The 17,905-nt window shown below is 42.8% G+C and overlaps 1 protein-coding gene across 2 annotated transcripts in view; it reads left to right on the forward strand.

The window, feature by feature from the left end:
- Positions 1 to 17,905, forward strand: part of GRIN2B (glutamate ionotropic receptor NMDA type subunit 2B) — a 205,589-nt gene that overhangs the window by 166,269 nt on the left and 21,415 nt on the right. For both annotated transcript variants that reach the window (XM_066549660.1, XM_066549659.1), the window contains 5 exons: positions 7,471 to 7,679; positions 7,997 to 8,168; positions 8,838 to 8,991; positions 10,522 to 10,647; positions 13,463 to 13,692. In XM_066549660.1, the coding sequence (XP_066405757.1) occupies positions 7,471 to 7,679; positions 7,997 to 8,168; positions 8,838 to 8,991; positions 10,522 to 10,647; positions 13,463 to 13,692 (891 nt within the window). The remainder of the gene's footprint in view (positions 1 to 7,470; positions 7,680 to 7,996; positions 8,169 to 8,837; positions 8,992 to 10,521; positions 10,648 to 13,462; positions 13,693 to 17,905) is intronic.

Consider the following 17,905-nt stretch of genomic DNA (forward strand, 5'->3'; position numbering starts at 1 on the left):
AGACCAGAATCAGAAAAGACTGATCTTGCTGGAATTTGGGACATTTATTAAGCTCGCCTGTCCTCACACAGTCATTTCAGAAGGGCATGATGGCTCTAAGTATACAACACTATTAAGTAAGAGTCTGAGTCAGGTGCTGTCACTGCCTGTTAGCTGAAGGTGGGTTATGTTGGATGGTAGTCAGTTTTCAGTATTTGTCAAGATAAAAATTTTGTTCTAAGTCTTCTTCCCAAATCCTAACACCTGATTTGCCCCTGCTAGAAGCTTAGAGTTACATTCTCCAGCCTACTCAGATCATAGCCCCCGCTACCATTAACAGCTTCCTCTCTCCTCATGTCTCCTATTTATGCCTGTGCTGATTGCAGTCTGCATTTCCATAAATCATGGTTATGTATACATCAGGTAGCACTAAGGTCCTTGAATAACTATGTCCCCCTGGTGTCCCTGCTGCCCCAGCTTGAGCTAGCCTTGCCTGGATGAACCACTTTCTGGGATACCAAGTTAATGCTGCCATCAAGAACACCATCATCTCCCAGAGGGGCTAGTTTTATACCTGTATTGAATTCTTGGTGCCTTCTGGTTTGGAGGAATGATTTAGCAAGGCAAACTCTGGTATTCTCACAGCTCTGACCTTTTTGTGACACCAGTGGAGCCCCATAGTTCACTGACTTTGCAGAAGTCAGAAGTGCTCAAAGTATACCTCATTAACCTTCTCTGGCTAATCATGGCAGGGGACAGGACCTTAGCAACTGCAAAAGGCATATAAATGCACCAGGAAATAAATGTTTCAGCAAAAATGGCAAGAGTTGTGTAAATGCCAGACCTCAGTGAGATGGAAGACCGTGTTTCTGTAAAGAGCTTTTATTCCCAGAATGAGTTGTAAAGCAGGAGCAAGTATCTCACCCTGTCTGTATTCTAAGCTCAGCCTCTCTCCTTCTGGCATATGCTAGGTGCTGTATAAATATAGAGGGGAGAAAATCACACCATCTCCTGCAGCCTACATTTTTAATTGAAAGGCTATTAGAAGCAATTCCTGCTTCTGCAGGTGCAGTCAAGAAAGCATCCTTCCCCAGGTGGCTGTGGAAGGTGAACTTGAGGTTCAGGAAGGAGCGTTGTTTTTGTGTTAATTAATTTTGCATGTGGAGCATTCACAACCATTTCTTGACTGCTTTGGCTGATGTGGTTAATTAATCACCTTAAAGTGTCTGTAAACAGGGGATTTTTGCTCTTTGTGGCATCTCTTTTCCACCTGCTGTAGACCAGCCTATGTGCGGATACAAACCTGTAGCATCTCAGAAATGACACTTTTGGTAGTGGGTGTGATGTCAGCACTGTAAATCTGAGAGTCATAGCTTAACCAGCTTGGGTGAAGGCTAAGAGGAATGTTTTATTCTCAGGGCACTAGAGAAGGTGTTGCTGCTGAATGAGGGAAGTAGCAGCAAAGGAGTTGGAGGTATCATTTGCATCAGTCTTTGTCTTCATGTGGGTTAGCTGGGGGACAGAGATATGATGATTAAGACTGAGTTTTGACATTTGCAGATGGAAAAATTGAGGGGAAAAGGCTTTTCACAGTGGAATTCCTCCTCTTGCTTCTGCTTATTTATAGTCACTGGACTGGAAAGGCTCATCTGGTCCCATCCCTCTGCTCTAGGCAGCAAAATCATATAGCCCTATGCAAACCAGTTGTGCTGCTGCTTGACCCCATTTTAGTTGTTTTCACAGCTACTTTTGGACAGCTGTTTCAGAACATCCCCCTCTGATGGTTAAAAATCTATCTTTTTTTCAAGGCAACTTTCCTTACAATCAATTGTTCTTTTACTAGCATTGTTTTTCCTGCTTAAAAATCACTTACTTTTTTCCCTTGTGTTATCTGTCCCCCCTTTATTTATACAGAGCAGTCATATCCCCTCTTGGCTTTCATTTATCTAGGTTAGACAAGCTTTTTAATCTCCTTCTTTAAGACAGGCTCTCTGTTCCCCTAATCACTCAATCCAAGGTTATTTTTGATAACTAGCTTTCCTGTAAGGTTCCTTGCTGCTTTGCCTAAACTGAGTGTAAAACATCACGACCTATTGCCTGTTGAGTAACTTTGGGGTAAAGAAATATGCCAGCTATCAGATCCAGAAAAAGAAACATCAAGGTGCTGCTGTGAAAATTTGCATTTGTTCTCCATCTAATCTCTGTGAAGCTAAAGACTTCCATAATAACTTAGTTCCTGATAAAATTTCTTTTTAGAAACAGTAATGGCATCTCCATCTAGACTGAAAGCCAAGCCTGTGGAGCTACAGTAGATCTCTGTAGTTCGGTCCTCATGGAATATCTTGCAGCAGCCTTCCAAAACCTATTTCAATCCAAAATGATTCTACTTTATTTATGCATGATTTATTTCTTCACAGTCTACTGCAGCATTAAGGTTACAACAGCATCCCCTAGGTCTACCTTTATTTTATGTACCCTGAGTTATGCCTACTTCCATTGGCAGTGTCCCAGTTATAACTGCTATTTCTATGGTACTTCTAGAGTAGCTCTTTTCAGGTCCTGCCCAGTTACTCTGGTTTTCCCATGTCCTCATTCAGGATCTGGACCAATTCTACTGGCAAGAATCTTATTTCTCCTTGGACTTGCCCTGCTTCCCAGAGGGGTTAGGTATGCTTCTCCATCAGCTATATTACCAATAACAGTCCTATTTTCTGCCCCTTGTCCAACATCCTACCTTTACCTTTTCTATATTTGATCTTCCATATTTCCTGTATTTAATTCAGGCGTAAAAGTTATATAAGATTTTTCCAAAGAATAAAGACAGGAAGTTTGCACATTTGTACACATTTATACATATCACATTTATACCATTCATAGATACATGCTGTATATGTTCCCTCATCTAGCTCTAGACACATGTGTATGTGTCTCCTCACTTCTACAGTATCTGTGAGCCTTGTGGCCTTTTCTGTGTTTATCTACCCAGAGCACCCCAGATGTAAAAACATGGCATTATCTCAGTTTTACCCAATGTGGAGCCACAAGGGTGTAGATCGGGTTACAGAGATTCTTTGTGGAATAGGGTATTTCTGCCTCCTAATTCATGCTGTCTGTTGTTGCTTTAGTGCTTCCCCACTGGAATGAATAAATTCCTTAGCTCCTGGGGAAAAAGAAATAAAAGAACCAATAATAAGGGAGGAAACATTGAGCTTTTGGGAAAATGCAGAAAGCAGTTCAAGCCCTAAGTGAGTTTGGTATGGCCTTTTTTTTTTTTTATTCTGCAGATGAAACCAAATCCCTTTTGTTCCTTTTGCATTTCTTCCATAGCGGTGTGGTGATGGGGGGCAGTGAAGAGAGAGAGCAGGAATTGAGATAAGATTGTAAATGAAAAGAGAGTGGTGCAAGGCATGGTGCAAACAGGAGCCTGAATAAAATAATAACTTTCAGGAGACTTCACCTAGCTAGTTTTACTCCAGCCTCTTGAAAAAACAAGCACCCAAAGGTTCAGGCCCTCTCCTGAACCTCCACCCCAAATACCAGTGCAATGCTGCTGAGTATCTTGCCTAAGAAACATATCTGAACATTTATGGTTTAATTCAGAACTGTATTCTTGTGCCTAGCCCTTGAAAATTGAATTTCTAGGAGATTTTAGTTTTCCATCTGTTGACAATAGTTATAGGTCTTTCCAGATGCTCTTGTGTTTTGAAGTTCTACCTTTCCTTATGAGGAGGAACTCAGGAATTTACTTCTGCCTTTGTTGGAACAGATGATTGTGGAAATTCATGGGAGTAGCTTGTACTTGTCCATACTACCCATATGGGTAAGGATTTTGTGAATGGCGAGACTGGATGCTGGTCATTTGAACAGGTGGCTGCTTTTGCCGGTGTAGCTTATAAGATAGCCACTGAATGAGACTATCAGCTCCTCTCTGTTAAAAATATCTTACTGACCTGATAACACTGAAAAGAGCACATGTAGGAGAATAAGAAAATACACTCTCCTGGTATAAATTGCAGTGAGAAGATTTAGGTTAAACATCAGGAGAAAAACCTCACTTTTTAATGGGAAGGATAGCTAAGCACTGGAATAGATTGCTTGTGGAGACCATGGACTCTCTGTCAGTGTAGGGCAGGTTAGAGAAACATCTGCCACAAATGGCTGTTACAAGCCTTAGCTTCCCTTGGGAGGAGAGAAAAGCCTCTGTTAAGAATTAGTTTCAAGGAACTAATGCGATGCACCTTTCATTAAAGATGCGCATTAACATACTGCAGAACTCTTTTATTCTGGCTGCATTATACCGCGGTTGAGGCAATTTGCCAGCTGGCTGGAAGGCTTTCAGAAGGCTCCCACTTGTTTTCCCCTTGCATAGGCAATCTTACCTTTTGTCTGCATGGGATAACTTATATGCTTAGACAAACAAATAGCATGTGTGATTACCTTTCTGTTCTACAATAATTCTCCCTTTCTTTCTTTGCAAATGTGTTGGACTTCTACTTCCAATCTTGTTATCCAAAATAAGATCTTATATTTAAGGTAAAAGTTAGCTACTCCCCTCCTTCAACACCTCCAAATTCACCCCCAAGCCAAAGTGACTTTACTTCTTGACAAGATCAGATGGAGCACGGGACAGTTAAGGCAAAATTCTGCTGCTTAGGAGCTGTGTCCTGGCATAAAATAACATTATACAGGGATTGGAGAATATGATTAGAAAGGACTGTTTACAGATTCCTAGTATTTTCATTTTTACTGATTCTGTGACCTTTCAGGGCTCTTAGTGGGAGTTTGGATGACTGGACTGATTGGAGAACACCCAACAGGTCTTGAAACTGCAGGGTGACCAGCATGAAGGATGCCTGGGATAGTTTATTTTTCCTCTTTTTGCTGAAGCAAGCACTCATCAGAACCCAAGTAATAACAGTTCATAAGCTGTTAGTTCAAAGTACCCTGAGACTTCTGAAATGCCTTGCTCTGCTCTGCACAGCTTGCTAGGTTATATTCTTTAAGCTTAGGCATCTTTACCTGGACAAATCTATTGCATTTAATTCTGCTAACTTTTGTCCCTGCAGTGAATTGGTCCTTTCCTCTTATGGCAGATTATCTAGCCTACAATACATTGAGTATTCTTTATCTTGCATTGTCTCCATCCTCTGTACATGTGGTGTTTGTTATTGCCCAAATGTTGCTTATGCCCATCCTTCTTTAACTATGTGCATATATATTTGACCTTTGCATGCATAAGCATGTAAAGAAGTCTGCCCTCTTTTAATTTACTATGATTTTCTGACTTTTCTTATTCATATCAGGACATGTATGGAATTTTGTGGCATGTCTGATTGTTCAGGTTAGCAATAAAATGTAACATTTGCACATATTTTTGAGACAATCCATCGTTGATTTGGAGATCAGAACATTTACTTAGTTTCTATTTTTCTTCCTCTTTGGACAATTTAGAATTATTTTATTGGGATAATAAGGAATGGATGTGTACTACTGTATTTGCAGGTGAGGTGATTTAGTGCACAGAAGGCTGTGGCAACACTGTCATTGTTATCCTAATTTCATAACGTTCCTGTGTAGTACAACACTGTGAGACGTGCCTGGCACACAGCCTTATGAACTCCCCTTTCTGTCCCAGAGAACTTCTGAGTAATTATGGGTTGGGTTTGCCTATCTGATCTAATTTATCACTTAGGGGGTTATATCATGCCTGTTACTGAGATATCTAAGTGCTGCTGAGATTCTGCGAGATGTCTCTTTCATCAGCCACTTATTTCTATGATAAGTTAATGTTACTGAGCTGAAAACTGGGCTGTTCTGTGCAGCATCTTAATCACTGGTCCCTGCTGAGCCCCGTGTGGCAGTTACTACTTTTGGGGATTTGAGCTCAGTTACTTGAGAGCTAAAGTAGCACTGCAGAAATCTCTGGCTCAGATGATGATAAATTGACCTGCTTGGTGAATGAGTGGGAAGCCCAGGGCTGAGCAGACCCTGGATAAGCATGTGAGTCTGTGCTCTTTATTCCCTTAGAAATTCACTTTCCACATCCAGGCTTAGATATTAGCATGAGTACAGAGCATCTCCATGGGTGGAGGGAACATTATGGGCAAGCTCTCCTTGGCATTCTTTGCCTTCGGGAAGGCAAGACCAACTTCCCACCTTTTTACAACCCCCCCACCTTGTGCTCACTGGGGTGCTGTCTTTACCCTGAACAAGGAGGGTGGATGTGGAAACTGCTGTCTCTGGGTGATTTCTTCTGCCTTTCTTCCCCTCCACAGCCCTCAGAGAGGATTTTTCTTTCATGGCCAGATGAAGTATTTGTTTGTTTTGAAGGTGACAAGTGTTTTATGTGATTTCTGGATACTCTCAAATGCCAAACCCCAGCTGGGCTTTGAGTTTCACAGATTATCCACTGACACCTAATGAGCCTTTAATAAATGTTCTCCCTCCCATTCTGTCATTTCAATAAATAAATGACTGAAATTTGGGGGTTGTGGGAGGGGTGTTGGTTTGGAGTGGAGTGAAGCTTTTTTGTTTACCCACCAAGCAGGTACACCACTAAGAGCAGTCATGCAAGCTTCCCACGCACCCACACTACCTCTGCCACCAAGTCAGCATGTCTCAGTCCTGGCCTGGAGGACTTGCTTTGAGGATCATACAGGAAAGCTTCTTCTAAAGCCCAGTTAGCTTCTTCACCCTCTCAGCTTTGGTTGCCAGCCAAGGTGCTAATTACTGTCAACTGTGATGGTGGGAGGGGGATTTGAGAACAAAGGCGAGATTTTGATAGTTGAAAGTACAGTCGATGTTCAAGTTTTCTTTTTTCCCCGGATGTTTTTTTGGGGTTTTTTTTGCAAGAAATGGTCTGCCTGGGCAGTGGGTGAGCTTGCATGTATTGTCTCTTTAAGGATGCAGTGGCTTCTAAACAGCTTTCATTCTTAGCAGTAGATATAAGATAATTGAGTCCCGCCCCCTTTTTCGACTACTGAAGATATGATCTCTATTCACTTAGGAAATGGAAAATTGCAATAGAGATTTATGGAAGTTATGAGAATTGGGGAAAAAATAGCAAGATTTAAAAATCATCATAGATACTCTTTGGTATTAATTTTCATGCATCAGAAATATAAAACAATTCCTTGTTTCCAGCTAAGGTATGTAACCAAGTCATTGTATTCCAGTTGTTTGGCTGAAAAGGTTGAAGGACATAAGTCTGTTTGACCACAGTCACGGCATTCCCATGGTTATCCACTCACTCTCCCAGGAGGTGAGACCATAACAGGGATGAGACAGCTCAGATATATTTCTTGTTCTGCACTTCCCCCTTGTTTGAATCCACTCACTCAGAGCCTTCTCCCCAGAAATGTCTCCATCTTACACGAGTCATGAGTTTGGGTACTCCAGGATGGTCCTCTTACCTCTTACTGCAGTAGCTGTGGTTGATGCAAAGGGATGGCACAATTAAAAGTCTATCTTCTGTGGTTTGTGTCTCCTCAGGTGGGGAAATGGAAGGAAAAAAAGTTGCAGATGAAGTATTATGTGTGGCCGCGCTTTGAGCTGTATCCCGACTCTGAGGAACGCGAGGATGATCACCTGAGTATCGTGACCTTGGAAGAGGCACCATTTGTCATTGTGGAGAACGTGGACCCCCTAAGTGGCACCTGCATGAGGAACACGGTCCCTTGCCAAAAACGCATTGTGACTGAGTATGCACCCCTGTATTCTTCTGCTCATCTGGGGCTCTTTGTTCTCAGCAGAATGTAAAGTGTCTGTTGGGCCAATACCATCATAATCTATAACCCTTTTTAGAAAATCACCTCCATTTGCCCAGCCTGTCCCATGTCCACTCATGATGAGCCCCTTTGGGCAAAACATTGCAGTGTGTCCCTTCACCCTCCAGCACAGATAGCACAGTATAAATTGTCCACATTATATAGTGGGAGGGGGAATGCAAACTGATAACAGAGGGTAATTACAGTTGTTTCTCCCAGTCTTTTAACCCATTATTATTGTGATGGTTCAGGAACAAAACTGATGAGGAGCCAGATTACATGAAGAAATGTTGCAAGGGGTTCTGCATAGACATCCTCAAGAAAATCTCAAAGTCTGTCAAGTTCACCTATGACCTCTACTTGGTGACTAATGGCAAGCATGGAAAAAAGATCAATGGGACATGGAATGGAATGATTGGAGAGGTCAGCAACAAAGGAAGGGCGTGGTGGGCTTCAACCCTGGGCTGGGTGATACAGGTCAGGTCTAGCCTCCCATTATTATTGGGTCCACTTCTGAGACGGGGACAGAGGTGACTCTAGAAATGACTGGCCTGCATTCTTTCTTGGCACTGAGTGAATTAATTTGCTCTGACACTCTGACCATGACAACCTTTCTTGTCTGACCATTAATTATTATTCTCTATGGTCTCACAAATTTGGCCTACACAGTCTTAGAAAGAGGCTGATATCCATTCACCATGGTTGCTGCAACCTAGATTATGCTTAGGTTGTGTATAAGGTGAATAAAGAATGAAATAAAGCTTTGCAGTGTTCGAGGGAGGATAAAGCAAGGACAGAAAAATGAGATAAGACGTCTTCTCCGTGGATGATGTGTTTATCCTAAGACCTCTGTGGATTTATTTTTTGTACACAGACCAGCTTTGAGGAGAAGATTAATGTCTATAGGTTTTCTGAAAGAAGAAGGTGTCCTGATGAAAGATTAGAAAGGAGAGATGTTACAAACAATATAGGGAATGGGATTACGGGAGTAAAAGGATTGTGTTGAAAGGCAGGAAGATGAGAAGTAGCTTGCCTGTGGTGCTTGAGGGCTGCCTCGTGTCTGTGTGTGATCTCTTTCTTTTCTTCCTCCAGGTTGTCACCAAACGGGCCTATATGGCTGTGGGATCCCTCACCATTAATGAGGAACGTTCAGAAGTGGTGGATTTCTCTGTGCCCTTCATTGAGACGGGAATCAGTGTCATGGTGTCACGTAGCAATGGAACTGTCTCACCTTCTGCCTTCTTAGGTATTGTTTCAATCTAAAATTAAAACTTCACCCGGTGGTCATAAAAAAAATTAGGTGAAGGTTGCTTGGGATTCTTAGCCTGAAAGCTCTTTTTTGGGAGTACCTGTGGGACAAGTATATAAAAATATACTGTGATGTTTTAGAACTGAGTTCCAGGCAAGTAAAATCCAGGCAAATGCAAGTGCAAATAGGCACTGCCTATGAGTTCCAAGCCAAGGCATTTTTCAGCAATTGTATGCCTAATCCTAGAAAAATTGGGCTCACTCAGAGTTGTCACATACACTGTAGCACATGATTTCCCAGTGACTCAACTAATAGTATGTTCAATGAGTGTAGGCCAGAAGAAAATTGATTCAAACCTTATAGCTGGGATACTTGGTAATAGCAATTGGCAATAAATAGTTGCACATTGACAGTCATTATTTGTAAAGCTGTTGTTAACTTAGCCCTCCCTTGACACCTAGTAGAAGTTAGAGAACTAATAGACCTTTTTAAGAACAGTTGAGCCATCAGTTCTGGGCTGACACTGTGTCTTACAATAAAGGCATTTCTAATGTCCTTCAGCGATGGAGGGTGATCAGAGAATACGGAAATGATACTGCATTTCCCAAGACATTCGTGCCTTCCTGGTGTCTACTATTTGGCTTTATAAAGTGCTTTATGATGCTGCAAACATACTGTATGAGTTATGTAATTACTGTCTGCTCTCTGCCAGAGTCCTGAGAACATTCACAGACAGAAATACTTTTATATGGGTAATGAAATTTTCCCAGACCTTTTTAAATATGAGTTTCATGACTACTAATTCCTCAGGAGTTTTTTCCCTTAGCAAGTCCACCAGTATTGCTGGGGTATGTAAAAACAATGTTAAAGTTATCTCTTAAGTTCTAAACTGCAATTTAACTGAAGTTGCAATATTGGCTATACTCTGGAGCAAAGTTCTTCGTTTCTTTGATCTGGTTCAGTCCTATCTTTTTCTGTTCAGACTGGGAGAAGGAGAAAACCTGGCAGAGATCAAATACTTGCACAACACAAACACTAACATTTCTAGAATGAGCCAGTGTTCCCATTGCTAGAGGGATGGAATACTAAAAACCTGCTGTCATTATGGCTGAACCTTAGAAATTTGGAGATGCTCTTTGGCTGGATAACATCTTGAAAGTTGGATGCTTGTCTGAAACTCTGCCAGTTCTGCCTGATTTCCCCCACTCTCTCCAGATGGTGCTGGAGGACTTCCTGGGAACAATCTTTTATCAATGTGTTTTATTTTATCAATGCATGCCACAATGGCTGCGCGTGGTTCCAGATGGAGCCATGTGTCACAAATGTAACAGTACGATGGAATGCAGTCATTACAGAGACAGAAACTTCAGTTTTTCCATTTCAAGAAGTTTTTAGAAACATGTTGAAGACTTTGCTTTAACTTCTGCTTTTCCCCAGCCCAGTTTGCCCCACACTGGGGCTTCTCTGGAGAGCAAAGGAGGTGAGGTGTTATCAGGTCTTTCACCGTGGTTTTCTCTTCCTCTCCAGAACCTTTCAGTGCTGACGTATGGGTGATGATGTTTGTGATGCTGCTTATCATCTCTGCGGTGGCTGTCTTCGTCTTTGAGTACTTCAGCCCTGTGGGCTACAATCGGTGCCTTGCTGATGGCAGAGGTAAGGGGGGCTGTTTCTTGCTATGATCCCCTCTGATTTCCAGTCTCTGTTTGTTTGTTGGGTGTTCCTTTGCCTTGAATGCGATAGGGATCTAGCCCACTCTGAGCTCTGCATTCAGACTGAAGAGGACAGGGACGGAGGCGGAAAAAAGGCTGTGAAGAGAGCAGATGTGTATAATGGATAATTTGCTTGGCATGAGAGAGGGAGCTGTGTCGCCTTTCATGTCTAAAGCACATACCAGCTCCAACTTGTTTCTCATTGAAGGAAAATGGGCCCTGGTAGCCAGTGCTGGCAGGGCCTACGATGCTGCACTCTGAGGCAATCACAGGGCTCAGCACTGTCAATCCATCCTTCAGTGCTACATCTCCCTGCAGAACAAGTCACTCTGCTGGCCTCCTGGCATAGTGCTGTGTCCTCCAGAATCCACATCTGTCACCTGGTCAGGTCCTTCCTTGCCTTTCTGGCTTTCTAAGACCAATTGAGAGAATGGGAAACTCATTTTCTTTGGAGCGGGTAAAGAATTATTTTTCAAGGGCAGCAGGAAATTTGGGACCAAGAAAGTGATCCATTTTTGTGGCTCCGATCTTCAGAAGGCAGACAGATAAATTAAAGAAAGGCTGTCTGTCCTTCCTAAGATACAGCCTTTCCCCCTCATTGACATGAAAACAATTAGCAAGTTGAGTCTTCTGTGAACTGCATATCTTCACCCCCTGGTGAATCAGCCCTTCAAACCTTTCTGGATTTTTTGGTTCATACGGAATAGTGGGAGAGAGACAGTTGCTGGAAAATGCACTCATTTGCTCCCAAGATTAGTGCTTTGAGAGAATATATACCATCAAATTAGAGAGGAATGAAAATAAAAAGTGTTAATGAGAATGCAGGCAGAACCACATGCATGGGGAAATGGAGACCTTGTCTCTTGACATAGAGCTGTGGAGGGCCTTTATGGCACCTGATCATATTTGCATGGATCTGTGGGCACAAGTACTGAGAAACCTGAGTCTCTTAGGAAGTATTAATACAGATGTGGAACTGGAAGCAGTTTTTAGTACAGGCATGCAGTTATGCAGTTGTTAAGTTAGCTGAACTGCAGCTACAAGTATCAATATTTCTGAGTAATTATGAAGAGTATTGCATGATCAGACAGATATTATCCCTGAGAGATGAAATATGAAGATACAGAAATCTGCTGCAGAGACTGCAATGCTGATTTTGGTAAAGAGAACCCTGGCTAATGTTACTTTGGCTGCATTTGAACTATGACAGTATGCCTTAAACAGCTGCATTTTCTCTTTATGGACATCAAGTCTTTTGGATTGGAATCTCCCATAACAATCTTGGTTTGTGTCTGACAAAGTAATTGTGGAAGCACTTGGGGTGATCAGTGGAGAGAGGAAGGCTTTTAGAAGGGAACTTCTCAAGATTTCCTTTCACCATACAGTTGCCACTGATGTTTTTCAGGCCTTTCACCTGTATATCTTAGGACACATTAGGTAGAGAGGGATGTAAAAATACCACCTCCAGCATGTAAAAAGACAAAGACTGCCAAACTATGTTTCTCTTAGGAACTTCACCTCCCTGGAATTTAAAGGCACCCGTTTACCAGGTGATGACTGTGCTCTGAACTTGGTGTGCAGTTCCCTGGGTAGAAAATGAGCCCCTTGAATTGTTCAGTTGTATTTAGGGTAACACGGTTAGTGTTTCCAGATGATCTATGCTATTTGCTGCTTGGAGGTTTGGAGAGGCATGTCAAAACTTTCTTCCCTTTTGTTATATTGCTGGAGTCAACCACAGGCAGCAGCACTAGAGCCCAATCAGCCTGCCTGAGGAGATACAGCGTGGGATGCTGATCAGGTTGGCACTATTGGAAAAAGGACAGATGCTTGTACTGTTCCATGCATCCTAAGAGGATCTTCTCAGTGTCCAAAGAGTGATCACAACAGCATTCTCCCTTTCAGCTCTTCTTGTGCTCAAGTTGAGGAAATTCTGGGTTAGGTTCCCATTAATGGAACCAGCACATGTTGGGGATACAGGATTGCTGTGAAACAGGTGCCATTTCACATGTTTTCAGATCTATTGCTTCCTTAGCACACATGGCTTCTGGGGTATGACTGATCTTCCACACTGAAAAGGGGGAAGGGGAAAATAGGAGCTTTTAAAACACTGGATCTGCTCCAGGACTATCTAGGGCAGACCTGCAGATTTTCTTAAGGTGGAAGAAGTATATGTCACTGTCATGAACCTTAGACACAAAATATGGGGAGAGGGTTCTCTGGTTCATGGATCTTCAACAGGCTGAGTAATGAAACATTCATGCAGAAGTATTTCTAGAGCCCTGTTATTTCAGATGGTGCTCTTCCTCATACCTTTACAAGTACAGTAAACAGAGCCATGTTTTACACAGATGTATACTGGGAGTTTGAGGACATTACTCGTGAACAGATGGAAATGAGGATAGAATGTTTCTGAGCAAATTCTGTTTCTGGGGACAACTCTTCAACCAAAATTAAATGTTTGGTCTTCTAGATACTTCAATCAAATTAAAAAAAAAATGCCCTTTCATAAGGTTTTAGTGGAAATCCCTGAGATAGAAAAATATGAAAACCTGAGGACATTTTTAAAAAATAATTTTTCAGGTTGTATTTAGCTGAGATATGGTAGCATGAACTTAGGGGAGTGCAGCTGCAGATATTCACCTCACAAGTGGGAATAGATTCTGCTCTTAACTCTGAAATCAAGATGTGTATATGACTGGAAATGCAGACCACTTACTGTCAGATGCTCACTGTGGGATCATGTTTCTCAATCACTCTAGAACCAGGAGGTCCCTCTTTCACCATTGGCAAAGCTATCTGGCTGCTGTGGGGGCTGGTGTTCAACAACTCTGTGCCAGTACAGAATCCCAAGGGTACCACTAGCAAGATCATGGTGTCGGTGTGGGCCTTCTTCGCTGTCATCTTTCTGGCCAGCTACACTGCCAACCTGGCTGCCTTCATGATCCAAGAGGAATACGTGGACCAGGTGTCTGGCTTGAGCGACAAAAAGGTAATGTATCCACCCAAACCCTCAAAGCAGCCTTTTCCACAGAATAGGCTGCTCTACCCTCTCTTCCTTCCTTTCACAAGGAAAGTGGGCTGGTGTTTTCAGAGTCACATCATCAGAGCTTTAGACCCTAGTTTAAATAGCACAACTGTTCTTCATTGGTATTCAGTTGCACTTTTACATGTGTTAAGCACTTCAGGAATGAATTATAGACTGAACTGAACTGTGCTTGCATGATCCCAAACCACACCTTGAGTGTCAGCAAGAAACACATTAATGGAGCTTTGGAGACGATGTGTATAATGGCTGTAACCTGGTTTTTCAGGATTAAATCATTTGTTTTGGGTAGGAATGCTGGCCATTAGGCTAGCAAATATGATCTGTTAATTTATTCTGAAAACAAGTTCTGTCCATGGGGGTAAATCACTGTGCCTTTGATGATTTACTATTGCTTGCATTTGCAGTTATACTGTTGTTTTTCCAAGGTGTTTGGAGGCTTACCACAAGAAATCGTTTTGTGTTCAGACTGCATTTCAATGCCTTGTTTATCTGCACAGCATTTTGTCCATGCAGAGCATTTCCTTTGCTGGACTCTGAACACTTGAGGATTTGAGAAGATTGCTGATACATGCAGGGTAGCACTGTCTGGCTCGTGAGGGTGTTAATGCTTTGTGCACTCATTTACTTTTGTTTTCTGGTGAGGCTACTCACAAGGAATTGAGTATTGTAAGGCTCAATTTCCCATGCTGAGCTTGTTACTCAGTCACTGGGGCTGCTTAAGGGGTCATGCCACTGCAGGGCAGCCAAATAGCAACGGGTTGCACACATTGCTACTGGGGATAGCAGCAAGAGGGGGACTGCAAGTGTCAGTTGTGGCTGCTGGGTTGGTTGTAGTTACTGACTCTTGTGTCCATCATGACAGTCTAGAAATAATTTGTGGCCAGGCCTCCTGTGTATATGGTGTCCTGTTCAGCAGGCTGGAAATCCTGTGATGGATTAACCATAGGAGCTTTTCTTACTCATTTTATTGTTTGGTTTTTGGTTGTTTTTTTTTTTTTTTCCTGGAATGAAAGATGGCACAGAATAATACAATCCATGCAGAAGTGCTCCTGTTATTTGTTTTCATTTTGACCTCAATTTGTTTCACATTGTCTCCTCATTTGCAATGTGCTGTGTTGAGGATGGGGTGGAGGGGAAGATGCTTTCCTGTCAGGTGGAGATTGTTGCAGAGACTCCTTAGAAACTGTGAGCTCTAACCTTCAGATTGAAAGATACTGTTCAAAACCAGCCAGCCCTATCAGAGGTAACATTAGTTTGTCATCATTAGGTTTTCAACTATCTGAGCTAAATGGGATAGTTTGTACCTGTGATCTATTGTTTCAGGCTGTGCCTAGGCTCATGGAGAGAACATGCTTTCATTCTCACGTTTTTCAAGATATTCTTCATAGCTGCAGAGATATGTGCATGAAATATTATTTGAAAGCAGTGACTCCTGGAACTTCACAGAGCCTTTGAATACAAATTTCTAGGCCTGTTTTAGTTGATTTCACTGTAGGGCCACCTGTGTGTATTGGATTGAGGCCATTTTTTTCTACTTCTCTGCCAATGTACCTGTATTTACTTTTGCTATGCTAAAGCATATGTGCTTTTTTCCTTGGGGAAGAGAAAGGCAATACTACATAGAGGATTGTGGTATGCCTCAAACATAGCTGCTAGTGCAAGTGCAATATTTGGGTAAGATTACAACCTACCAGAGCATCTGGAATCAAATTCAAATTGGCTGGTGAAACTGAAGGCCAACAGCTGCCTTTGGGCAATAAAGGCAGGTGGGACTAACTCCATCCAAAATAAAGTGAGTGAATGAGCTTGATCTACTGGGCTTATGGATTTTACTCTGTGAATATGCAAAGGGCCCTGTAGGATTTGTGAGCAGTCATCCAGACATTTGTCACAGTGCTTCAAGATCCCCTGGTCTGGGAGGAATTCACTCTTCTGAATCTCATCTTTACCCTTTTCTGAAGCCTGCTTGCAACTCACTGACCCTCTCAGTGCACTGCTTGACCAGGATGAAGGGCACAGCCACATCCAGGGCACATGGAGGTGCACTGTGTTCTACCTCACTTCTCTTGTCTGCTTAAACCGAGTTTCAGACTTTCAAAAGAGGCAGTCACTGTTCAAAGCCAGGTGGGAAAGACTGTTTTCCAAGGCGAAAGATTGACGCTTCCAATCTCTTTTATCCCAAATGTATGATCTGGTGTCCACAGCAAAAGTCAGGCAGATTGGTCTCCTGGCCTTCTCCATCAGCTGGTAAGGGCACCTGTGTCCAGCACAAGGACTCAGCAGATGATGTAATCCAAGCCAATCGGCAAAGTGACAGTAACAAAATGATCTTGTTCGTACTTGCATAGACCCAGATCTGCATGCAGACGTCTCTGTAGTTCGACAGTACCTGGGGAAGGTGTCCCACTGACACTGTAGAGCAGCCTAAATGCCAGATGTACTCACAAAATCCATTCCTGTACTTGGCTGGCGTGCACTTGCCAAGGTCAGACTGGCTACACTCCGCAATAGCAATCCTGAGCGTCTCCTTGGACCCTCTTCCTTAGGTTTTGCCTGGGAAGAACCACTGCAAGAGATGCCTACAGCTGCTGGCATGCCACTTCCCCAGAAAAGCAGACTGAAATGCTCTAGATGGCTCAGGATGGTGGATGTCTCTTGGATGATGTCTTGGCTGTGCCCCAGCATTTACTTCCTAATGGCATGCAATACAATGACTAAAGTCACACCCCCACTGTGGTTCTGTGGATGCTTGAGCATGTCTGTCTGAGCTGGGCTGGAGTGGATGCCTCTGTCCCAGGGTACCAGGTTGAACTGAGGGTGTCTGGAGGCCCCCTGTATGAATGTAGGGACCTCTGCCACTCTGTCCCAGGTGATGCTGACCTTGCTGAATGCCACCCTTTGAGCATAGCTGGCTCAAAACAGGTGCCAGAGTTGGTGCAGGAACCCACCTTATGATGGCTGTTAGTTCCCTCATGTTAACCTTGCGATCTGCTAAATCATACATCAAGCTTTAGCTCTTAACTCTGGGGCAGCCATGGGCAGTTTGAGGGGGGAGAAACCTGCTCCTGCCTGAGAGCAGCGCTGGCCTCGTCAGCTCTGCAGGAAAAGTCCTAATGTTGACAGCATCTCCTTTCCAGCTCCCTGGGCCCGTGGCACGCTGAACCACTTTGCTCCTGCGCAGGAGCCGAAGCAGCACCTTCCACCTCCACTGGTCCACCCTGTGCAGCAGAGGGGCTGGAGGTGGTCCTGGCAGGGGCAGTGCCACAGTGGCTGTGCCAGCTCCCAGCAAGCCCAGCTGGAGCATCTCTGCTCGTGCTGCTGGGCTGCATCCATCCAGGATCCACCTGGGGGCTGCTGCTGCTGCCCTGAGCCCTGCGAAAGCCCCGATGGTGAGAGGGCCTGTTGCAGAATATCAGTCAGCTCCTGGGTCTGGGTTTCATCTGAGTGCAATCAGAAGATATAACGCAATTTCCATTAGCGGGAGAGCCTCAGACACATTAGAGAAACAAGCGCCTGCGGTATTTCGGTCTGACGAAGGCAATAAATACAGGAAAGATTATATAAAATGAACTAATGTGTCAAGTAATCTAATAGCTATACGTAATTTCCATTCATATAAAGTAGTAATAGAATAAAAGCAAATGTGGACAGCCAGCAGGGCATTTAAATAAAGTGATTTAGAAGGCAGTAGGTTAATAATAATAAAAAAATAGTATCCTTTCCTGTAAATTAGTTGGAAATGCCAAAGAAGTTAATAAAGTATCAAAATGGTAATTTGTAATTGACATGAAAAGAAGAGAAATTGATTTCTGCATGCCTGCAAATTAATATAGATTGCTGAAATTTCACACGCATTTGACTTATTTGCTTTTCAAGATGTTAATGCAATGTTGAGACAAATGCAGCATGGGTCAGTTATTTTTTCAATAGATATGAGTTTATTTCTTTTCTTGAAAGGTAGGTTTTGAAGTTAAAACTGGGCAGTATTTTTATGAAAAAAAACTTGAGGAGAGTAGAAGAAGGCAAATGGAATTTCTGATATTTTCCAAAATAGCTCATTTTAGTACACTTTATACAAAATAATTTGATATTTCTGACATGTATTTTGACCTGTTATTTTCTAAAGGCACTACTCATAAAACTGACCTACATTTAA

This window comes from Molothrus aeneus, chromosome 5 (genome assembly GCF_037042795.1).
Source record: "Molothrus aeneus isolate 106 chromosome 5, BPBGC_Maene_1.0, whole genome shotgun sequence".
Taxonomy (NCBI): Eukaryota; Metazoa; Chordata; class Aves; order Passeriformes; family Icteridae; genus Molothrus; species Molothrus aeneus.